This window comes from Carcharhinus amblyrhynchos, unplaced genomic scaffold (assembly GCF_965287045.1).
Source record: "Carcharhinus amblyrhynchos unplaced genomic scaffold, sCarAmb.v2.hapA scaffold_53, whole genome shotgun sequence".
NCBI classification, from domain to species: Eukaryota; Metazoa; Chordata; class Chondrichthyes; order Carcharhiniformes; family Carcharhinidae; genus Carcharhinus; species Carcharhinus amblyrhynchos.
The window spans coordinates 401,775-422,779 of NW_027649794.1; the positions used below are offsets into that span (position 1 = coordinate 401,775).

Sequence of the window (21,005 nt, forward strand, 5' to 3'; positions counted from 1 at the left end):
TTATTTGAATGGGTGTAAATTGGGAGAGGCAGATACTCAGTGAGACGTTGGAGTCCTTGTGCGTCAGTCACTGAAAGTAGCAGCACAGGTACAGCAGGCAGTAAAGAAGGCAAATGGTATGTGAGAGGATTTGAGGATAGGGATAGGGGTGTTTTGCTGCAATTGTACAGGGCATTGGTGAGGCCACACCTGGAGTATTGTGTGCAGTTTTGGTCTCCTTATCTGAGGAAGGATGTCCTTGCTATAGAGGGAGTACAGTGAAGGTTTACCAGGCTGATTCCTGGGGTGACAGGTCTGTCAGTTGAGGAGAGACTAAGTCAGTTAGGATTATATTCATTGGAGTTTAGAAGAGTGAGAGTGAATTTCATAGAAACTTGTAAAATTCTACCAGGGTTAGACAGGATGGATTCAGAAAGAATGTTCCCAATGGTGGGGGAGTCCAGAACCAGGGGTCGCAGTTTGAGGATAAAGAATAAACCTTTTAAAACTGAGGTGAGGAGAAATTTCTTCACCCAGAGGGTGGTGAATGTGTGGAATTCAGTCCCACAGAAAGTAGCTGAGGCCAAAACATTGTGTGATTTCAAAAATAAATGAGATTTAGCTCTTGGGGCTAAAGGGATTAAGGGATAAGGGGGAAGGGGGGATCAGAATATTGAATGTGATGATCAGCCATGATCAGAATGAATGGGAGAGCAGGCGCGAAGGGCCAAATGGCCTCCTCCTGCTTCTAATTTCTATGTTCCTATGATTATCAGCCCATTCAACTGCGCTGAATGTCCCTTCCATGACCAACAAGTGTTAGGATTGTACTGGTCCAGTGGTAGGGGCGCTAACCACATTGAAATTTATAGTTTAAATCTGACTATTCACGGTCAGCATCTTTATCACGAACCAGGGTGAGATTCTAAGCTGCGAAATCTCTCTGAGTAGCTGTCACAATAACACACATCTGACTATATGCACGGGGTATTTTATCTGATCACGGTCCTCATGTGCCACACCCTCCACCCCACCCCACCCCACCCTCCCCGTAAATACTTGCCATCATGATTTTGCCAGTGTGCAGGTGGGGAAAGCAGAAGACAGCTCGGACTTATCAGCTACAGAAACTTAACCTCTGCACATTCATTGACAAACAACGTGGAGGGTTGCAGTGGAAAAACACAGCGAACGGGAAAACTTTTGGCTATATAACCTTTTTATTCATGCGTGGAACATGGGCATCGCTGACCAGTCCAGCATTCATTGCCCATCCCTAGTTGCCCCTTGACAAGACGATGGTGGGCTGCCTTCTTGAATAGCTTGTATGTGATCAATCGGCAGAGAAATAACTCTTGCCAGTTAGGAAGATGTCATTTGAATCAATCTCACCAGTGACTCACTACTTGCTTGTGGTCAGGAAGTTAGTGAGAAGTTTTAAATTAAGCAGATCTGCTTTTAGATTCAATTTGTCACACTGATCTCGGCAGATTTGAGAACACAGCAGCAAAAGTAATGGACAATACAACAGAGCAACCGTTACAGCAGACGACAGAAGTAAGAATATTTCCTCATATTTGCTTCATTCTTTGATGATTATATATATTTTTGACTTATTAATATTTCTAAAACTCCTTATTAGCTCAACTTTGAGTGAAAGCAAAGTTATTTAAACAACGTGACCAGAGTTATTGATATGTAACAAATCAGATTTCTATAATATAATGTAGTCTTTTAGAGACACAGTCCCAATCACAGTGAATGTACATTGAACAGAACAAGATTCACCTGTGGGGAAATAATTTCTCTATGTAACTATGGCTAGCATGTGATGACTTTATATGCAATTTACACCACAGAGGCTATTCAGCCCATCATTCCTGTGCTAGCTATCTGAAAGATTTATCTTTCACACTTTCTCCTCCCTGCTCTCTCTCCCATATGCATATTAATTTATTTCTCCAATTGCCCCTTTTAAAAGTTCTTATTGAATCTGCTTCCACTGCCCTTTCAGGCAGCGCCTTCCAGATCACAACAACTTGCTACGTGTAAAAAATAAAATTCTCCTCATCTTCTCTTCTCTCCCCCCCCGCTCTGGTTCTTTTCCCGGTTCTCTTGAATCTGTGTCCTCTCTGGTTACTCACCCTCCTGTCACTGGAAACACTTTCTCTTCATTCACTCCATCCAAACCCTTCAAGGTATATCACGGATAGGGAAGGTTTCAAGGATACACAGATAGGGAGGATTGTAGGGGTTGGAGGGGATTACAGAGGTAGGGAGGGTTATGGGGCTAGAGGAGGTTACAGAGGTAGGGAGGGTTGTAGGGACTGAAGAAGGTTATAGAGATAGGGAGGGTTGTAGGGGCTGGAGGAGGTTACAGAGAGAGGGAGAGTGGTAGGGGACTGGAGGAGGTTATGGGGATAGAGAGTGTGGTAGGCTTGACGAGGTTGCAGAGGTAGGCAGAGTTGTTGGGGCTGGAGTAGGTTGCAGAATGGTGTAGAAGCTGGAGGAATTTGCAGAGATGTGAGAGTTGTCAGGGCTGGAAGAGGTTACAGAGATAAGGAGCGTTAGGACTAGAGGAGGTTACAGAGATAGGGAGGGTTTTTGGGCTGAAGAAGGTTACAGAGGTAGGGAGAGTTTATGGGGCTGGACGAGGTTACAGTGATATGGAGGGGTGTTGGGGCTGGAGGAGGTTACAGAGATAGGGAAGGGTGTAGGTGCTGGAGGAGTTTACAGGGATAGGGAGGGTTGTAGGGACTGCCAGATCTGTAATTCAATGCGATGTGCATTTTGAGACATCCAGTATTGGTTCTGCAGCCTGCTTGCTGTCTATTGAAATGGCAATATTAACTCTCTCTCTGCCACACCTACTCTCCCCACTCTCTCTTACCACAGTCACTGTTTGTGGTGAACAGCATTGATGCATGACTGGGGGAGCAGGTACACATGAAAGGGTTAGAAAGGTATGGAGTGGGCTGAATGGTCTGCAATGTTATGGGCCAGTATTGTTGACAGTGTGTTCCTTTGGCTTTGTTGCAGCCTGTGGAGCTATGATGTAGAGATGCTGGCATTGGACTGGGGTAAACACAGTAAGAAGTCTCACAACACCAGGTTAAAGTCCAACAGGTTTATTTGGTAGCACAAGCCACTAGGTGTCGGAGCGCTGCCCCTTCATCAGGTGAGTGGGATCCTGTTCACAAACAGGCCATATAAAGACACAAATTCAATTTACAAATAGAGTTTGTGTCTGTATATTGTAAGTTGTGTCATCATATGGCCTGATTGTGAACAGGATTCCCACTCACCTGATGAAGGAGCAGCGCTCTGAAATCTAGTGGCGTTTGCTACCAAATAAACCTGTTGGACTTTAACCTGGTGTTCTGAGACTTCTTACTGAGGAGCTATGGCAGAGACTCCATCTTTCTTTGTATCACATGTCTAACCAGGAGTCTCTCCTGCACTTCCCAACAACCCCTGGGCTGTTTGGAAGGATTATATAGGTTGTCACACTCAACGTCTTTGCGTTCTGAATGCACCTTCCTTGGCCATCAAATCCCAAGGTGGGACTCGAACCCAGTTTCTGGCTCAGAGGGACGAACTCGCTGTGGAGCAAGGTTGCTGGGAGAAGGGACAATTGTTGAGTAATTCTAGCCTTTGGACATCTATAAATAGATGCAAAGATGTCCTTTGCTGAGCTAAGCTGAGCTGTCCAACGTGAACTGATGCAACTGCCTTTCTCACAGTTCCATTTGGTGAACGTGCAGAAACAGATGTGTCATCAGAACCGCTGTTTCTCAAACCCCCCCCCTCATGCCACTTCCCTGGGCTGTTTCCTGCAGCTTCACCAAAGCCAACATTTTCCAGCGAGAGAAGCCAGCTCTCTCTGACCCTCTGGGAACGCACCGAACCAACGTGAGAAATGAAATGCAGGGCATGGCTTGTGTTTCATCGCGAAGGAAAAGTCTGAGAGAGAGAGAGAAAAGCAAAGAATTATTGTTTCAGGTCTATCTGAGCTGGTAGACATTAGAGATAGATTGTTATTTTACAAGCGAGTACAGGGAAGGCATTGAGAAGGGAGGACAGGGCAGTACAAATAGGCTGTGACAGGAAAGGCTGTGTGGAAGAGGTGTGAATGGCAAATACTGCTTTTGTCAAAGGGTGAGAAATTGTGATTAAAAGTTGTTGAACCTGATGCCAAGCCCGGAAGGCAGTGACGTGGCTGGCAAGGTCTCAAACCCCAAATTTCAAACCTCACCTCCATTGTGATGATGGTGATGAGGGATAACAGATCGCTTAGGAGGCCCCGAGCATTTTACCAACTCATTCTTTCATGCAGTTTGGCTATCATTGGCTTCAAAGGGGCCGGCACTCTCTGCCCCGTCTCTAATTACCCTTGAACTGAGCGGCTTCCTGGACCGTTTCAGAGGAGCAGTTACCAGCCACATTGCCGTGGAGGACTGGACTCAAATATGTGGGACACAGCGGGTAAGGAGCGCAGATTACCCCCCCTAAAGTGAGCCAGAGGGAGCGTTCACAGTTATCGATGGTCACCGTTACCGAGGTGAGCTTTACATTGCAGATTTATTAATTCATAGAGTGTGAATTCCCCACTGGCTATGGGGGATTGACACAGTAAGAAGTCTGACAACACCAGGTTAAAGTCCAACCAGTTTATTCAATAGTAAACCCACAAGCTTTCGGGGTTTGCCCCTTCGTCAGGTGAGTGGAGAGTTCTGGTCTCAGAGTATCAAATAAACCTGTTGGACTTTAACCTGGTGTTGTGAGACTTCTTACTGTGTTTACCCCAGTCCGACATTGGCATCTCCACATCATGGGGGAGTGACACTGGAAAGGAGTTGAGGCTGGCCTTGAACAACAATGATTATATTTAACGGTGAGGTAAAGGGATGGTGGACAACTCGTGCTTCTATTTCTTGGGGTGAAAGTTTATAGAATCCTACAGTGCAGAAGGAGGATACTCTGCACCCACCACAATCCTACCCTGGCCTTACCACCTGTAGCCCCACATATTTACCCTGCTAACCCCCGACCCTAAGGTGCAATTTAGCATGGCCAATCCACCTCACCCGAACATCTTTGGACAGTGGAAGGAAACCGGAACACCCGGAGGAAACCCACACAGACACGGGGAGAACATGCAAAGTCCACACTGACAGTGACCCAAGCTGGGAATTGAACCCGGATCCCTGGCGCTGCGAGGCAGCAGCGCTAACCCCTGTGCCACCGTGCCGCTCAAAAGGAATCAAAGGAGGAAGGCTATTGAGTTGGATGATCAGCCATGATCACCAGAAGTGGTTTGAAGGGCTAAATGGCCTACTCCTGTTCCTATTTTCTATGTTTTCATTCTACGAATTCCACTGACTGGGATTTGGGATTTGAATGCTGCTCATTTCAATTTGCTTGGGCTTCTGGCCTAGTAGGTCATTTACCATGACAACACCATCACTGCCCCCATGTTGTACTTTTACATATTGTCGCCTGAAGCTCTGGCTAGCTCCATTCTGGAGATGCTGAATGAACACCAACACCACGGTGCTGTCGCTTGGACGAGATGTCAAACTGCAGAACCCCAGGCGGAATTCTCCGGCTGGTCTAAAAGACGGAAATTCTCATCCGGCTGTCGCTGGGGTTTCACATTCTCCGCAACCCGCCCGCTAAGACTCCAGTGGTGAGCGGGATGGGAGAATTCCTGCCCCCGCTTCTCCGATCAACAGGAAAGATCCGTCCACTGGCATTCCGAAGATCGTAAAAAGTCTGACAACACCAGGTTTTTTTTACTGTGTTTACCCCAGTCCAACGCCGGCACATCCACATCATTCCGAAGATCAGCAGGAGGGGGAGTTCTCGACCCCACCAACCCCACTCCCCACCTCCTGTGTGCGTCATGAGGCCAACATTTACCCCTCAGCTGAGCACCACCCAGAAACAAACACTGATGGTCCGACCGTTGCCAGTTTGCGGGATCTTACTGTGCGTAAATTGGCAGCCACGTTTCCTTCATTACAGTAAGAAGTCTCACAACACCAGGTTAAGGTCCAACAGGTTCATTTGGTAACTTTTGCTACCAAATAAAACCTGTTGGACTTGAACCTGGTGTTGTGAGACTTCTTACTGTGTTTACCCCAGTCCAATGCCGGCATCGCCACATCATTTCCTTCATTACTGCAGTGGTTACACTCTGGAGTTCAGCCACTCGCAGGACAGTGCCTTGAGGCACCCCACGATTGCGAAAGGAACTCAGTAAGCTCACATCGCTTCTCTGCTGAGAATCTTGTCACTTCAGCCAACTTGAGCTATTCTGAACTTCTACTAATTTGTTCTCAGTTCTGGTAATTTGGTTTTGTACCAGCAAGACAGTGTTGTCACCTCTTCCCGGTCACACTTCAATTTCTTTTTCTTTGAATTGATTAAGCTGTTTAACAGCTCAGGAAATCAGTGACTCTATGTGTTATGTGCTTGTTCATGCTTCGCAGAGTTCCGTTTACCTGCTGAACCTTCTGCTGTTTCCACTGAATTTCTTGATAGCATCTCCGTGCTCCCACACATCACCACATTAGTCACAAGAGTCATAAGAGGTGCAGTGCCTGAGTCACAGATAGACATGTTTCACAGCCAGAAACAATTGTTGAAAAGAATCTGACGAACATCCCCAGAAATCTCCATGTCAGGAGGTGTTGAGAGACAAGTCAAAGTGTTTGGAGTCTATATCAATGATCTGGATGATAATGTGGTAAATTGGATCAGCAAGTTTGCTGATGATTGGAGGTGTAGTGGACAGTGAGGAAGGTTTTCAAAGCTTGCAGACGGACTTGGACCAACTAGAAAAATGGGCTGAGAAATGGCAAATGGAATTTAACGCAGACAAGTGTGAGGTATTGCACTTTGGAAGGACAGACCAAAGTAGAACGTACAGGGTAAATGGTAGGACTCTGAAGAGTGCAGTTGAACAGAGGGATCTGGGAATACAGGTACAGAATTCCCTAAAAGTGATGTCACAGGTGGATAGGGTCGTAAAGAGTGCTTTTGCTACTTTGGCTTTTATAAATCGGAGAGTCCAGTATAAAAGTTGGAGTATTATGGTGAGGTTATATAAGGCATTGGTGAGGCCGATTAGAGTATTGTGTACAGTTTTGGTCACCTAGTTACAGGAAGGATATTAATAAGGTTGAAAGAGTGCAGAGAAGGTTCACAAGGATGTTGCTGGGACTTGAGAAGCTGAGTTACAGAGAGAGATTGAATAGGTTAGGACTTTATTCCCTGGAGCATTAAAGAATGAGGGGAGATTTGATAGAGGTGTATAAAATGATGATGGGTATAGATAGAGTGAATGCAAGCAGGCTTTTTCCACTGAGGCTAGGGGAGAAAAAAAACCAGAGGGTATGGGTTAAGGGTGAAGGGGGAAAAGTTTAAAGGGAATATTAGCGGGGGGATTCTTCACACAGAGAGTGGTGGGAGTGTGGAATGAGCTGCTGGGTAAAGTGGTAAATACGGGGTCACTTTTAACACTTAAGGAAAACTTGGATGGCTTCATAGATGAGAGGGGGGCAGAGGGATATGGTCCAAGTGCAGGTCAGTGGGACTAGGCAAAAAATGGTTGGGCACAGACAAGGAGGGCCAAAAGGCCTGATTCTGAGCTGTAATTTTCTATGGTTCTAAGTCACGAATAGCTCGGTCCAAGAGATCAGTTTTAAACAGCATCTTAAAAGGAGGGAGAGATGGAAAGAGAGAGAGGTGGACAGGTTTAGAGAGGGAATTCCAGAGCTGTCTACCACCATCCTCCCCTCCCCCACCCCTCCCTCGCAGGCAGCTGAAGACACAACTGCCAATGGTGGATAGGGAGGGTTGTAGGGGCTGGAGGAGGTTACCGAGATAGGGAGGGTTGTAGGGGCTGGAGGAGGTTACCGGGATAGGGAGGGGTGTAGGGGCTGGAGGAGGTTACAGAGATAGGGAGGGGTGTAGGGGCTGGAGGAGGTTATGGAGATGGGGAGGGTTGTAGGGGCTGGAGGAGGTTACGAAGATGGGGAGGGTTGTAGGGGCTGGAGGAGGTTACGAAGATGGGGAGGGTTGTAGGGGCTGGAGGAGGTTACGAAGATGGGGAGCGGTGTAGGAGCTGGAGGAGGTAATGGAGATAGGGAGAATTGTAGGTGTTGGGGGAAGTTACAGAAATAAGGAGTGTTTTAAGGGCTGGAGGAGGTTATAGAGAAGGGGAGGATTGTAGGGGCTGGAGGAGGTTATGGAGATGAGGAGGATTGTAGGGGCTGGAGGAGGTTACAGAGATAGGGAGGATTGTAGGGGCTGGAGGAGGTTACAGAGATAGGGAGGATTGTAGGGGCTGGAGGAGGTTACAGAGATAGGGAGAGTTTTAGGGGCTGGAGGAGGTTACAGAGATGGGGAGAGTTTTAGGGGCTGGAGGAGGTTACAGAGATAGGGAGAGTTTTAGGGGCTGGAGGAGGTTACAGAGATGGGGAGGGGGTGTAGGGGCTGGAGGAGGTTACAGAGATAGGGAGGGGGTGTAGGGGCTGGAGGAGGTTACAGAGATAGGGAGGGGGTGTAGGGGCTGGAGGAGGTTACAGAGATAGGGAGGGGTGTCGGGGCTGGAGGAGGTTACAGAGATAGGGACGATTGTAGGGGCTGGAGGAGGTTACAGAGATAGGGAGAGTTTTAGGGGCTGGAGGAGGTTACAGAGATAGGGAGGGGTGTAGGGGCTGGAGGAGGTTATGGAGATGAGGAGGATTGTAGGGGCTGGAGGAGGTTACAGAGATAGGGAGGGGTGTAGGGGCTGGAGGAGGTTATGGAGATGAGGAGGATTGTAGGGGCTGGAGGAGGTTACAGAGATAGGGACGATTGTAGGGGCTGGAGGAGGTTACAGAGATAGGGACGATTGTAGGGGCTGGAGGAGGTAACAGAGATAGGGACGATTGTAGGGGCTGGAGGAGGTTACAGAGATAGGGACGATTGTAGGGGCTGGAGGAGGTAACAGAGATGGGGAGGATTGTAGGGACTGGAGGAGCTAAGAGAGTTAGGGAAATTGATTTGATTTGATTTGGTTTATTGTCACGTGTGTTGGGATACTGTGGAAAGTATTGTTTTTTGTGTGCTGTACAGACAAAACATATTGTAAAAGGGGAGAAGGAAAGGAAAGGGTGCAGAAAGCAATATTACATTCATGGTTAGGGTGTAGAGAAAGAGGATGGGGCTGGAGGAAGTCACAGACATAGGTTCCTACATTTGCTTCTGAAGAATACAGTCTATATCCTAACCATTCTATGTGTAACACTCAGTATTACCCTGTACCTAGAGATTCCCAACACTCTATGAATAATTCCTCCGTCAGAAAGTCACTGATGGCACAGACCCAACCCTTTCAGCCCACCAGATCCAGCTTGGCTCTCTGTTGGGTTATTCTGTCAGTCCCATTCTGCCACAAGTTCCCAACTGGTTTATTTCCTTCAGGTGCCGATCATTTTGAAATCATTCACACTCACAGCTTCCAGTCCTTTGTGGGCAGGGAGTTCCTCATCATTGTCACTCACTGTGTAAATTATTTGTTCTCACAGTCCCCAACCCCATGTGTGTGTGTCGATGTGAGTGTGTGTGTGTGTGAGTGTGAGAGAGTGCGTGTGAGTGTGAGAGAGTGTGTGTGAGTGTGTATGTGAGTGTGTGTGTGTGAGTGAGTGTGTGTGAACGCGGGTGTGTAAGTGTGTGTGAGTGTGCGAGTGTGTGAATGAGCGAGTGTGTGTAAGAGAGTGTATGTGAGTGTGTGTGTCTGAGAGTAAGTGTGAGCAAGTGAGTGTGTGTGTGTGTGTTTGTGTGTGTTTGAGTGAGAGTGTTTGTGCAAGTGTGTGTGAATGTGTGTTTGTGTGAGTGTGTGTGGGTGAGTGTGTGAGAGTGTGTGTGTGTGTGTGTGAGTGTGTGTGTGTGAGAGAGTGTGAGTGTGTGCACGAGTGTGTGTGGGTATGTGTGAGTGTGTGTGTGTGTGAGAGTGTGAGTGTGTACGCAAGTGTGTGTGTGTGAGTGTGTGTGTGTGTGTGTGTGTGTGTGTGAGTGTGAGTGTGACTGTTTCTCTTGTAGATTGCAATCTGAAAGTACATGTGAAACTTGGAGGTTAGGGCTGGAGGTTATTGAGTAAACTCACTTCTATGTTTTGGTGGTTTCTGTACAGAGCAGCTGTTGCCATGTCAGTAAAATTGGGCAAATTTAGCAGTCTCTGACCCTAATCCTGCTCAGGGGTCATGTTTCCCGAGCTGCTATCAGTGAGACAAGCTGCTCACACTTAAACCTGAAACCCTCAGGATAACATTTTGATTAAATCACAGAATCTTACCCCACAGAATGAGGCCATTCAGCCCTCGTGTGTGTGCCAGCTCTTTGTAAGATCTATCTAATTTCTTACCATTTTCATCTCTGCTCTTTTTCCATACCCTTGCTGGTTTTCCCCCATCCAGTATTTCCCCAATTGCCCCTTTTGAAAGTCCCGATTGGATTTGCTTCCCTTTCAGGCAGCGCCATCCAGATCACAACAACTCGCTGTGTGTCCAAAACAAAATTCTCCTCATCTCCCCCCCTCTGGTTCTTCTCCCGGTTCTCTTCAATCTGTGTCCCCTCTGGTTACCGAGCCTCCTCTCACTGGAGACACTTTCTCCTCATTCACTTCATTCAAACCCTGCACCTCGTGATTTTGAACACCTCGATTCAACCTCCCTCTTAACATTCTCTGCTCCAAGGAGAACAATCCCAGCTTCTCCTGGTTCCCTCAACATAAGGAAATTTGACATGTCAGCTACAAAACTCACCAACTTCTAGAGATGCACCATAGAAAACATTCTCTCTGGTTGTATCACAGCTTGGTATGGGCTCCTGCTCTGCCCAAGACCGCAAGAAACTACAAGGTGTTGTGAATATAGCCCAGTCCATCACACAAACCAGCCTCCCATCCACTGACTCTGTCTACACTTCCTGCTGCCTTGGAAAAGCAGCCAGCATAATTAGGACCCCACACACCCCGGACATTCTCTCTTCCATCTTCTTCCATCAAGAAAAAGATACAAAAGTCTGAAGTCATGTACCAACCAACTCAAGAACAGCTTCTTCCCTGCTGCTGTCAGACTTTTGAATGGACCTACCTCGCACTCAGTTGATCTTTCTCTACACTCTCGCTATGACCGTAATAGTACATTCTGCACCCTCTCCTTTCTGTCTCCCCTATGTATTCTATGAACAGTATGCTTTGTCTGTATATTATTGTAAGAAACAATACTTTTCACTTCCCAGTGCCTTGGAAAAGCATAATTAAGGACCCCACACTCCCCGGACATTCTCTCTTCTACCTTCTTCTGTCAAGAAAAAGATACAAAAGTCAGAAGTCACATAGAAACCAACTCAAGAACAGTTTCATCCCTGCTGCTGTCAGACTTTTAAATCACATTAAGTTGATCTTTCTCTACACCCTCGCTATGACTGTAACACGATATTCTGCACTCTCTCCTTTTTTATGAACAGTACATTTTGTCTGTATAGCGCGCAAGAAACGATAGTTTTCATTGTATATTAATACATGTGACAATAATAAATCAAATTCGAAAAAATCAAAAAGATTCACCCCCATCTCTGGGAACATTCTAGAAAATCTCGCTCCACATCCTTACAGAGGCCTACACATCCTTTATAAAGAGTGTGGTACCCAGACTTGGGCAGAATCCTTCAGCTCAGGTGTAAGCAATGATGTTCACTGTTTCACTATCACTTCTTTGCTTCAATGTTTAATGCCCCTGTTTAGAATGATAGAGGGGTGCTATTCTTATTCAGGGGGTGTGGGTGTTGATGGCTGGGCCAGCATTTAGTGCCCATCCCTAATTGCCTTGAAGTGCATTTAAGAATTGACCACATTGCTGTGGCTTTGCAGTCACAAGTAGGCCAGGCCAGGTAAGGACGGCAGATTTCCTTCCCTGAAGGATATTGGTGAACAATTATGGCAATTAATAATGTTTAATCATAGACCAGGTCATAGAATCCCTACAGTGCAGAAAGAGGCCATTCAGCCTATCGAGCCTGCACCGACCAGGATCCCACCCAGGCCCTATCCCCTTAACCTGACCCTAGCCCCCCTGACATTATGGAGCAATTTAGCATGGCCAATCCACCTAATCTGCACATCTTTGGACTGTGGGAGGAAACCAGTCTGGCAGAAAGCAGTGAGTGGGGATAAAGGGGTCTTTTTCAGGATGACAGCCGGTGACCAGTGGTGTGTCTCAGGGGCCAGTGCTGGGACCACAGCTTTCCACAATATACATTAACGATCAGGAAGAAGGAACTGAAGGCACTGTTGCTAAGTTTGCAGATGATACAAAGATATGTAGAGGGACAGGTGGTATTGAGGAAGCAGAGGGGCTGCAGAAGGACTTGGACAGGTTGAGTGGGCAAACAAGTGGCAGGTGGAATACAATGTGGAAAGGTGTGAGGTTATACACTTTGGAAGGAAGAACGGAGGGATAGACTAATTTCTAAATGGGGAAATGCTTAGGAAATCAGAAACACAAAGGGACTTGGGAATCCTTGTTCAAGATTCTCTTAAGGTTAATGTGCAGGTTCAGTCGGCAGTTAGGAAGGCCAATGCAGTGTTAGCATTCATGTCGAGAGGGCTAGAATACAAGAGCAGGGATGTACTGCTGAGGCTGTATAAGGCTCTGGTGTGATCCCATTTGGAATATTGTGAGCAGTTTTGGGCCCCGGATCTAAGCAAGGATGTGCTGGCCCTTGGAAAGGTTCCAGAGGAGGTTCACAAGAATGATCCCTGGAATGAAGAGCTTGTTGTATGAGGAATGGTTGAGGACTCTGAGTCTGTACTTGTTGGAGTTTAGAAGGATGAGGGGGGGATCTTATTGAAACTTACAGGATACCGCGAGGCCTGGATGGAATGGATGTGGAGAGGATGTTTCCACTAGTAGGAAAAACTAGAACCAGAGGGAACAACCTCAGGCTAAAGGGACGATCCTTTAAAACAGAGATGAGGAGGAATTTCTTCAGCCAGAGAGTGAGGAATCTGTGGAACTCTTTGCCACAGAAGGTTGTGGAGGCTGGGTCATTGAGTGTCTTTAAGACAGAGATTGGTAGATACTTGATTAATAAGGGGATCAGGGGTTATGGGGAAAAGGCAGGATGAGAAAAATACCAGCCGTGATTAAATGGCAGAGCAGACTCAATGGGCCGAGTGGCCTAATTCTGTTCTGATGTCTTATGGTCTTACAGAGCACCCGGAGGAAATCCACACAGACATAAAAAGAACATGCAAATTCCACACAGACAGTGATCCAAGGCTGGAATCGAACCCGGGTCACTGGCACTGTAAGGCAGTGGTGCTAACCACCCTACCACAGTGCGCCCTTATAGTTTCACAGTCATCATTAGATTTTTAATTCTAGATTTTTATTGAATTCAAATTTCACCATCTGCCATGGTGGGATTCAAACCAGGATCCATAGAACATTATTCTGGGTCCCTGGGTTACCAGTCCAATAACAATAGCACCCTGCCACAAACTCCCCCCAGTCAGAACCTCCTTTCTTCACTCAAAGGCTTGGGAATGTTTGGAATTCTTTACTCCAGAGGGTTAGTTGGAATATATTCCATGGCACAATGGTTAACACAGTGGATAGCACTGCTGCCTCACAGCACCATGTTCAGTTCTGACCTTGGGTGACTGCCTGTGTGGAGTTTGGACATTCTCCCTGTGTCTGCGTGGGTTTCCTCCTATTATCCAAAGATGTGTAGGTTAGGCGGAGTGGCCTTACCAAATTGCCCCTTAGTGTCCCAAGGTGGCCAGGTTAGGTGGATTGGCCATGGTAAATGTGTGGGGTTAAGGGCAGGGATGAAGATCTGGGTAAGATGGTCTGTTGGAGAATCGGTGCAGGCTCGATGGGCCGAATGGCCTCCTTCTGCGTTGGAGGGGATTCTGAGATTTAAGGCTGAGGATGGAGAAATTTCTGGTCATTCGGGGAATCTCGGGATGCGGGGAACAGACAGGAAAGTGAAGTGGAAGTATGTGATGAATTGTAATAAATCCACAAAGTCCCTTCACTAAAATCCCTTTCTCGATAAGTCTGACAGCAGATTACAGAGTGTTTTCAGTTAGTAATCTACCCTCAGAGTCCCAGAGGAACTGACACATACAAAGCAGGGGCTACCTGATTGGCCTGTCAATTTGGCTCTTAATCAGGGAGTTGATAGTCTAACAGGCCCACCTCAATTGCCTGATTAAAGTCATCAGATGAATGGAGGGACAGGCTGGAAAGTATGAATGGCCTAACCAAAATCTTTCTTGGAATCTTCAGACACTGAGCTCATCGATCTGCACCCAGCATAACATAGGTGTGGGAGGTACCCGGCTGTCAGATGCTTGGGGATTTACCATTTATATCGATGATCTGGAGGAGGGGGCTGAGTGTAGGGTGTCGAAATTTGCTGATGACACAAAGATGAATGGAAAAGCAAATTGTGCGGAAGGTGTGGAAAGTCTGCAGAAGGATCTAGATAGGCTGAGCGAGTGGGCGAGGACCTGGCAGATGGAGTACAATGTTAGCAAGTGTGAGGTCATCCACTTTAACAGGAATAATAGTCGGAGGGATTACTATTTACAGGGCGAAAAGCTGCAGCATGCTACGGTGCAGAGGGACCTGGGGGTCCTTGTGCATGAGTCGCAAAAACCCAGTCTGCAGGTGCAGCAGGTGATCAAGAAGGCGAATGGGATGCTGGCCTTTATAGCGAGGGGGATTGAATATAAAAGTAGGGAGGTCTTGCTGCAACTGTACAGGGCACTGGTGAGGCCGCAGCTGGAGTACTGTGTGCAGTTTTGGTCGCCGCACTTACACAAGGATATTTGGCCTTGGAGGGAGTGCAGAGGAGGTTCACTAGGCTGATACCGGAGATGAGGGGGTTGGACTATGAAGAGAGACTAAATAGACTGGGTCTGTACTCGTTGGAGTTTAGAAGGATGCGGGGGGATCTTATAGAGACGTATAAGATAATGAAAGGGATGGATAGGGTAGAGGTAGAGAGATTCTTCCCGCTGAGAAAGGACAGCAGGACTAGAGGGCACAGTCTCAAGATAAGGGAGGTGCAGTTTAGAACAGAGTTGAGGAGGAACTTCTTCACTCAAAGGGTGGTGAATCTCTGGAATTCCCATTGAAGTGGTGGAGGCTACCTCGCTAAATACATTTAAGACATGGGTAGATAAGTTTTTGGTAGGCAAGGGGATTAAGGGTTATGGGGAGAAAGCAGGAAAGTGGAACTGAGCCACTTCAGATCAGCCATGATCTTATTGAATGGCGGGGCAGGCTCGAGGGGCTAGATGGCCTACTCCTGCTCCTATTTCTTATGTTCTTATGGATCAAAGCCATCGGTGTAAATGACTCATCGATGAGTGGATGGTGTCTTCAACACTGGGCCTCACTATCCATTATGCCAGATTCTCAATCCATCATGGTTGCCCATGGTGGATAGGGTTGGAAGGCCTGCTTTCACTGGCTGTGCTGTTGGCTCTGGTAAAATCACAGTAGACAAGACAACAACCCCCCACCCCTCACAAAGAGAAGCAGAGAACATTGCTCAATGCGAGAAGATAGCCTCACTGTGAACGGACAGTGACGTGCGATGGAACAGCTGCTGATGACGCAATTGGGGTTTGCGTTTGATTGTTTTGTCTCCATCATCAAATTTCTAACCATACTCTATTACAAATCTGAATTTCACCAACTCAATTCCCGCAATCACATCAAGTTCTCATTAAAGACTGGAAAACACAACTGGTCAAGGGGTGTCATCTCATTCAATGCTGATCTTACTTTCCCAATTCATCACGGTAAATGATGCTGGGGTCAACTCTCAGGACAGGTACAGCACGGGGTTAGATACAGAATAAAGCTCCTTCTACACTGTCCCCCTTCAAACACTCCCAGGACAGGTACAGCACAGGGTTAGATACAGAGTAAAGCTCCCTCTACACTGTCCCCATCAAACACTCCCAGGACAGGTACAGCACGGGGTTAGATACAGAGTAAAGCTCCCTCTACACTGTCCCCATCAAACACTCCCAGGACAGGCACAGCATGGGGTTAGATACAGAGTAAAGCTCCCTCTACACTGTCCCCATCAAACACTCCCAGGACAGGTACAGCACGGGGTTAGATACAGAGTAAAGCTCCCTCTACACTGTCCCCATCAAACACTCCCAGGACAGGTACAGCACGGGGTTAGATACAGAGTAAAGCTCCCTCTACACTGTCCCCATCAAACACTCCCAGGACAGGTACAGCACGGGGTTAGATACAGAGTAAAGCTCCCTCTACACTGTCCCCATCAAACACTCCCAGGACAGGGACAGCACGGGGTTAGATACAGAGTAAAGCTCCCTCTACACTATCCTCATCAAACACTCCCAGGGAGTGGACAGTAAATAAGTTGTTTAACAATGCAGATACCATGAGAATGAAAGCTCTGATTTAACACCGGACCTTTCTATCTGAGTATTAATCTAGTTTGTGGTTTGATTTTTGTTGACCAGACAGTTGTCTGACATTGATGATGTGTGTTTGGTGAGTCACTGATGACCGGCAGTCTCCGTCTCACCCAGAATCACAGGGATACAATCCCACAGTCTGCGGGCGAACACCCTCAGAGCTATACTGTTAGAGAATTAAACCCTGGTCTCCAGTTGGCTGCTTCCTGAGTTCTCCTTTAGCTGTTATTGGATCAGGAACTGTTGTATTCTCTCCCTTGTCCTGGTGATTGGGTGACACAGTGGCACAGTGGCTAGCACTGCTGCCTCACAGCGCCGGGGAATCAGGTTTAATTCCCAGCTTGGTCAGTGTCTGGGCGGAGTCTGCACATTCTCCCCGTGCCTGCGTGGGTTTCCACCGGGTGCTCCGGTTTCCTCCCACAGTCCAAAGATGTGCGGGTTAGGTGGATTGGCCTTGCTAAACTGCCCCTAGATCGTCAGGGAGATTAGGAGGGTAAATGCATGGGGTTAGGAGGGACTGTGGTCGGTGTAGACCCGATGGGCTCCTTCTGTACTGTGGGGATTCTATGATTTGCACAATTGGTGGTACCTCCTTGCTACACAGGCGTACACCCTATTGCCTGCTTAGCAACGTAAGACCTGAGGAGGTACATTCAGCCCCTTGAGTCTGTCCCACCCTTTCACAAGTCTGCTTCGTATCCTAACACTGTCCACTCTCTGAAGTTCTGTTACCTTTAATCCTCCAATCAAAGAGAAATCTACCCATCTCAATATTTTAATATTCACCTCCCCTGCCTCGAACCCCCCAGACATCCGGATCCCCACTCTGCTTTGCGTGAGGAAGTTCTTTCCCCCTGAACACTCTGGCTCCGATTTGAAGATTGCGGGCTCCTTTGCCCTGGGCTCCGCTCATCACCAGAAGAACGTAGCTTCTCTCCACAGAACCATCTGAAACCCCCTCGATTAGACCGTGCTCCTAATCCTGTGCACTGGGGGGGGTGGGGGAGGGGGGCGGAAATCCGGGCCTGTCCTGGATATCGAACAGTTTTGCACGGCTTTTCCACATGGAGCGACTCCTGGCCCGAGCGAGGGACTTTCGCAAAGTGAGTCACACATCCCTAAGAGGCGAGCCGTCCAGGGGAAGGAGGAAGTACGTGAAGCTAAATCAAAGGCCTGGCGTGTGAAGTAATATTTCTTTTCTGTTTCTTTTTAAAGGCCGGTTACTATGATGAATATGAAGGTGTAGATCTTGACTTTTCTAAAGCGCAGCCTTGCAGGCCCATTGTAGTCGAGAACTTCGCCCGGGTCTTTGTGCCCATTCTGTACTCCTTCGTCCTCCTCTTGGGCGTTCTGGGGAACGTGTTGGTGATCCTCATCCTTGGCCGCTACAAGAGAGCTCGGAGGACCATCACGGACACCTTCATCCTGCACTTGGCCATCGCTGACCTCCTGCTGGTCTTCACCCTCCCTTTCTGGGCGGTGGAGGCGGTGAATGGTTGGGTCTTTGGCACCTTCGTGTGCAAGCTGATCGGCGCCATCTTTGCCCTCAACCTGTACAGCAGCATCCTCTTCCTCATCTGCATCAGCTTCGACCGTTACCTGGCCATCGTCCACGCCATCCACATGTACCGGAAGCGTAAGCCCATCTACATCCGCCTCACCTGCTTCCTGGTCTGGGTGTTTTGCCTCCTCCTGGCGCTGGTCGACCTCATTTTCCGTGAAGAGTACAACTCCAGCTACCTTAACTCGACGGTGTGTACCTACATCTTTCACCCAGACAGCGCTGGTGCCTGGAAGATGACCCTCCGCCTTTCCCACCACATTATTGGCTTCTTCATCCCCATGGCGGCCATGTTGTATTGCTACTGCATGATCTTCAAGACTCTGTGTCACGCCCAGATGTTCGAGCGGCAGAAGACCCTGAAGGTAGTGGTCGCCCTCGTGGTGGTCTTCGTGGCCTGCTGGCTCCCCTACAATGCCGTGCTCTTTGTGGATACCCTCCAGTCGCTGGGCACCATCGAGACCTACTGCGCCATGCTGAACATCCTGGACATCAGCCGTACCATCACCCAGAGCCTCGGGCTGGTCCACTGCTGTTTGAACCCCCTCCTGTACGCCTTCATCGGGGTCCGCTTCCGCCACGAGATGGTGAAGGTTATGGTGAACCTGGGTTGCTTGAAGAAGAGGCTGGTGGCCAGTCGCCGGGTGGGGAGAAGCAACCGAGCATCGTCCGCCATCTCCGACTCGGAAACCTCTACCTCCCACTCAATGATATGGTAGAGGATCTTTGGGCTGCATTGGTCCCTGGCCAACCACTGATTTTCCCCGAAGACTGAGAGAGGGATGTGGTAGGGGACTGGAGAAATACTGAATTGCGCTGATCTTTGCGGATAAGCTTCTCCGAATGACTTCCATTGACTTTCAGTGAACATTTGCCATCTGACAACCTGCCTTCCACAGGGAAAATGATTGAACGATTGGTCAAATCTGCTTCTTTCCTTTGCTATTCTATTCCCGAGATGTAGGCATCAACTATTGTTGACCTATCCTTAACTACCCTTCCAGTTCAGTGCTCTGCTCGCCCATCTTAGTGAGGCACGGGCTGGGGGGGGAGAGCAGTTAAGAGTCAACTATTTACTGTATGTCTCTGGAGTCCCTGACTGGGAAGTATCCCTGAAGGATACCTGAGCTTTTCCGTTGCGTCTGGTTAATGGCACAAAGCATCCCCCCCCTCCTGCGGACTGTCCCCATTTGATCCAGGTTGCCAACGGTTAACCCCTAAGACCAATAGTTCCCAGAGTGGGCATGGTGGCACTGCTGCCTCAAGACTGCCAGGGACCCAGATTCGATTCCTGCCTCGGGTCACTGTCTGTGCGGAGTCTGCGCATTCTCCCCCATGTCTGCATTCCTCCGGGTGCTCCGGTTTCCTCCCACAGTCCAAAAGGCCATGCTAAATTCTCCCTGAGTTTACCCAAACGGGTGCCGGAGTGTGGGAACCGGGGCATTTTTCACAGTAACTTCATTGCGGCGTTAAGTCTCCTTGAGGCACAAATAAATAAATACGTGGCCATTACTGAGAGCAGCTTCTTATGTTCCCCTACATTTAACTTGCACTGTGCAGCTCCCTACAGCCAGGGTACAGATGTTCTGTCAGCCCTTCCACCCCCGTCCCCGTCCCCCCTCCCCCCACCACACAGCACCCCCCACCCCCCCATCCCTCCTCCCCCCACCACACAGCACCCCCCACCCCCCCATCCCTCCTCCCCCCACCACACAGCACCCCCCACCCCCCCATCCCTTCACAGGTTCCCTCCAGGAGACCGAGGAGATGAAGGGAGGGAGATGAGGAGAATTTTATTTTGGACACACAGCGAGTTGTTGTGTCCAGCTGCCTGAAAGGGCGGTGGAAGCAGATTCAACAGGAACTTTCAAAAGGGGCAGTTGGAGAAATACTGGAAAATTTGGAAGGAATGAAGGGAAAACGGAGAGGGTGGGGGAGGGAGTGAGTCGAAATGGATAGTACAGTCAGCAACCTAGAATATGCATGATGGGCAGAACGATCTCCTCCAGCGCTGTATGTTATACTCTCGGACAGACCTTCAGGACTCAGCACTGGCAAAGGCACCTTGGAAAATCCACCAGGATTCTCAGATTCTACACTAGATGAACATAGCCCTGACTCAATACTGAACCCTCCACCTCCAGTATGTTACTGTGCGGGCAAGTCCCACACAAAGTCACAGCATTAAATCATAATGGCAGCTTCATTAACAGGACATTTCTAACCTTTGTCAACAAGGCACTGTGGAGAATTGTCTCCTGTTTGCATTTCAGAGATCCTCTGAATAAAACGCTCTGAGTTTGCAATGTGGTACAAATATGTAGCTAAGCTTCACCAAGTATTATCAACATCTCATTTGTATGATGTTATCGCTGGCAAAAGATATATATTTTTTCACTGCATTCTTCTCTCTATGAATATGAAATAAAACAATTGTTAATGTCAATCGCTGTCCTGACTCACATCAGTAATAAAGTTTACAGAGAGTGACACGCTGTATAGTCATTGTCACATTCTCTCGGAAAGTTACAATTTACTCTGTCCCTGTCCTGGGAGTGTTTGATGGGGACAGTGTAGAGGGAGCTTTACTCTGTATCTAACCCTGTGCTGTACCTGTCCTGGGAGTGTTTGATGGGGACAGTGTAGAGGGAGCTTTACTCTGTATCTAACCCTGTGCTGTACCTGTCCTGGGAGTGTTTGATGGGGACAGTGTAGAGGGAGCTTTACTCTGTATCTAACCCTGTGCTGTCCCTGTCCTGGGAATGTTTGATGGGGACAGTGTAGAGGGAGCTTTACTCTGTATCTAACCCCGTGCTGTACCTGTCCTGGGAGTGTTTGATGGGGACAGTGTAGAGGGAGCTTTACTCTGCATCTAACCCCGTGCTGTCCCTGTCCTGGGAATGTTTGATGGGGACAGTGTAGAGGGAGCTTTAC

General features: G+C 48.2%; 1 protein-coding gene across 1 annotated transcript; it reads left to right on the top strand.

Moving 5' to 3' along the window:
* Window positions 1-1,470: 1,470 nt before the first annotated feature.
* Window positions 1,471-19,656, top strand: LOC145337601 (C-X-C chemokine receptor type 3-like). The gene is made up of 2 exons (XM_080182394.1): window positions 1,471-1,536; window positions 17,726-19,656. The coding sequence occupies exons 1-2, from the start codon at window positions 1,495-1,497 to the stop codon at window positions 18,788-18,790; spliced, it is 1,107 nt and encodes a 368-aa protein (XP_080038520.1). The 5' UTR covers window positions 1,471-1,494; the 3' UTR covers window positions 18,791-19,656.
* Window positions 19,657-21,005: the final 1,349 nt, after the last annotated feature.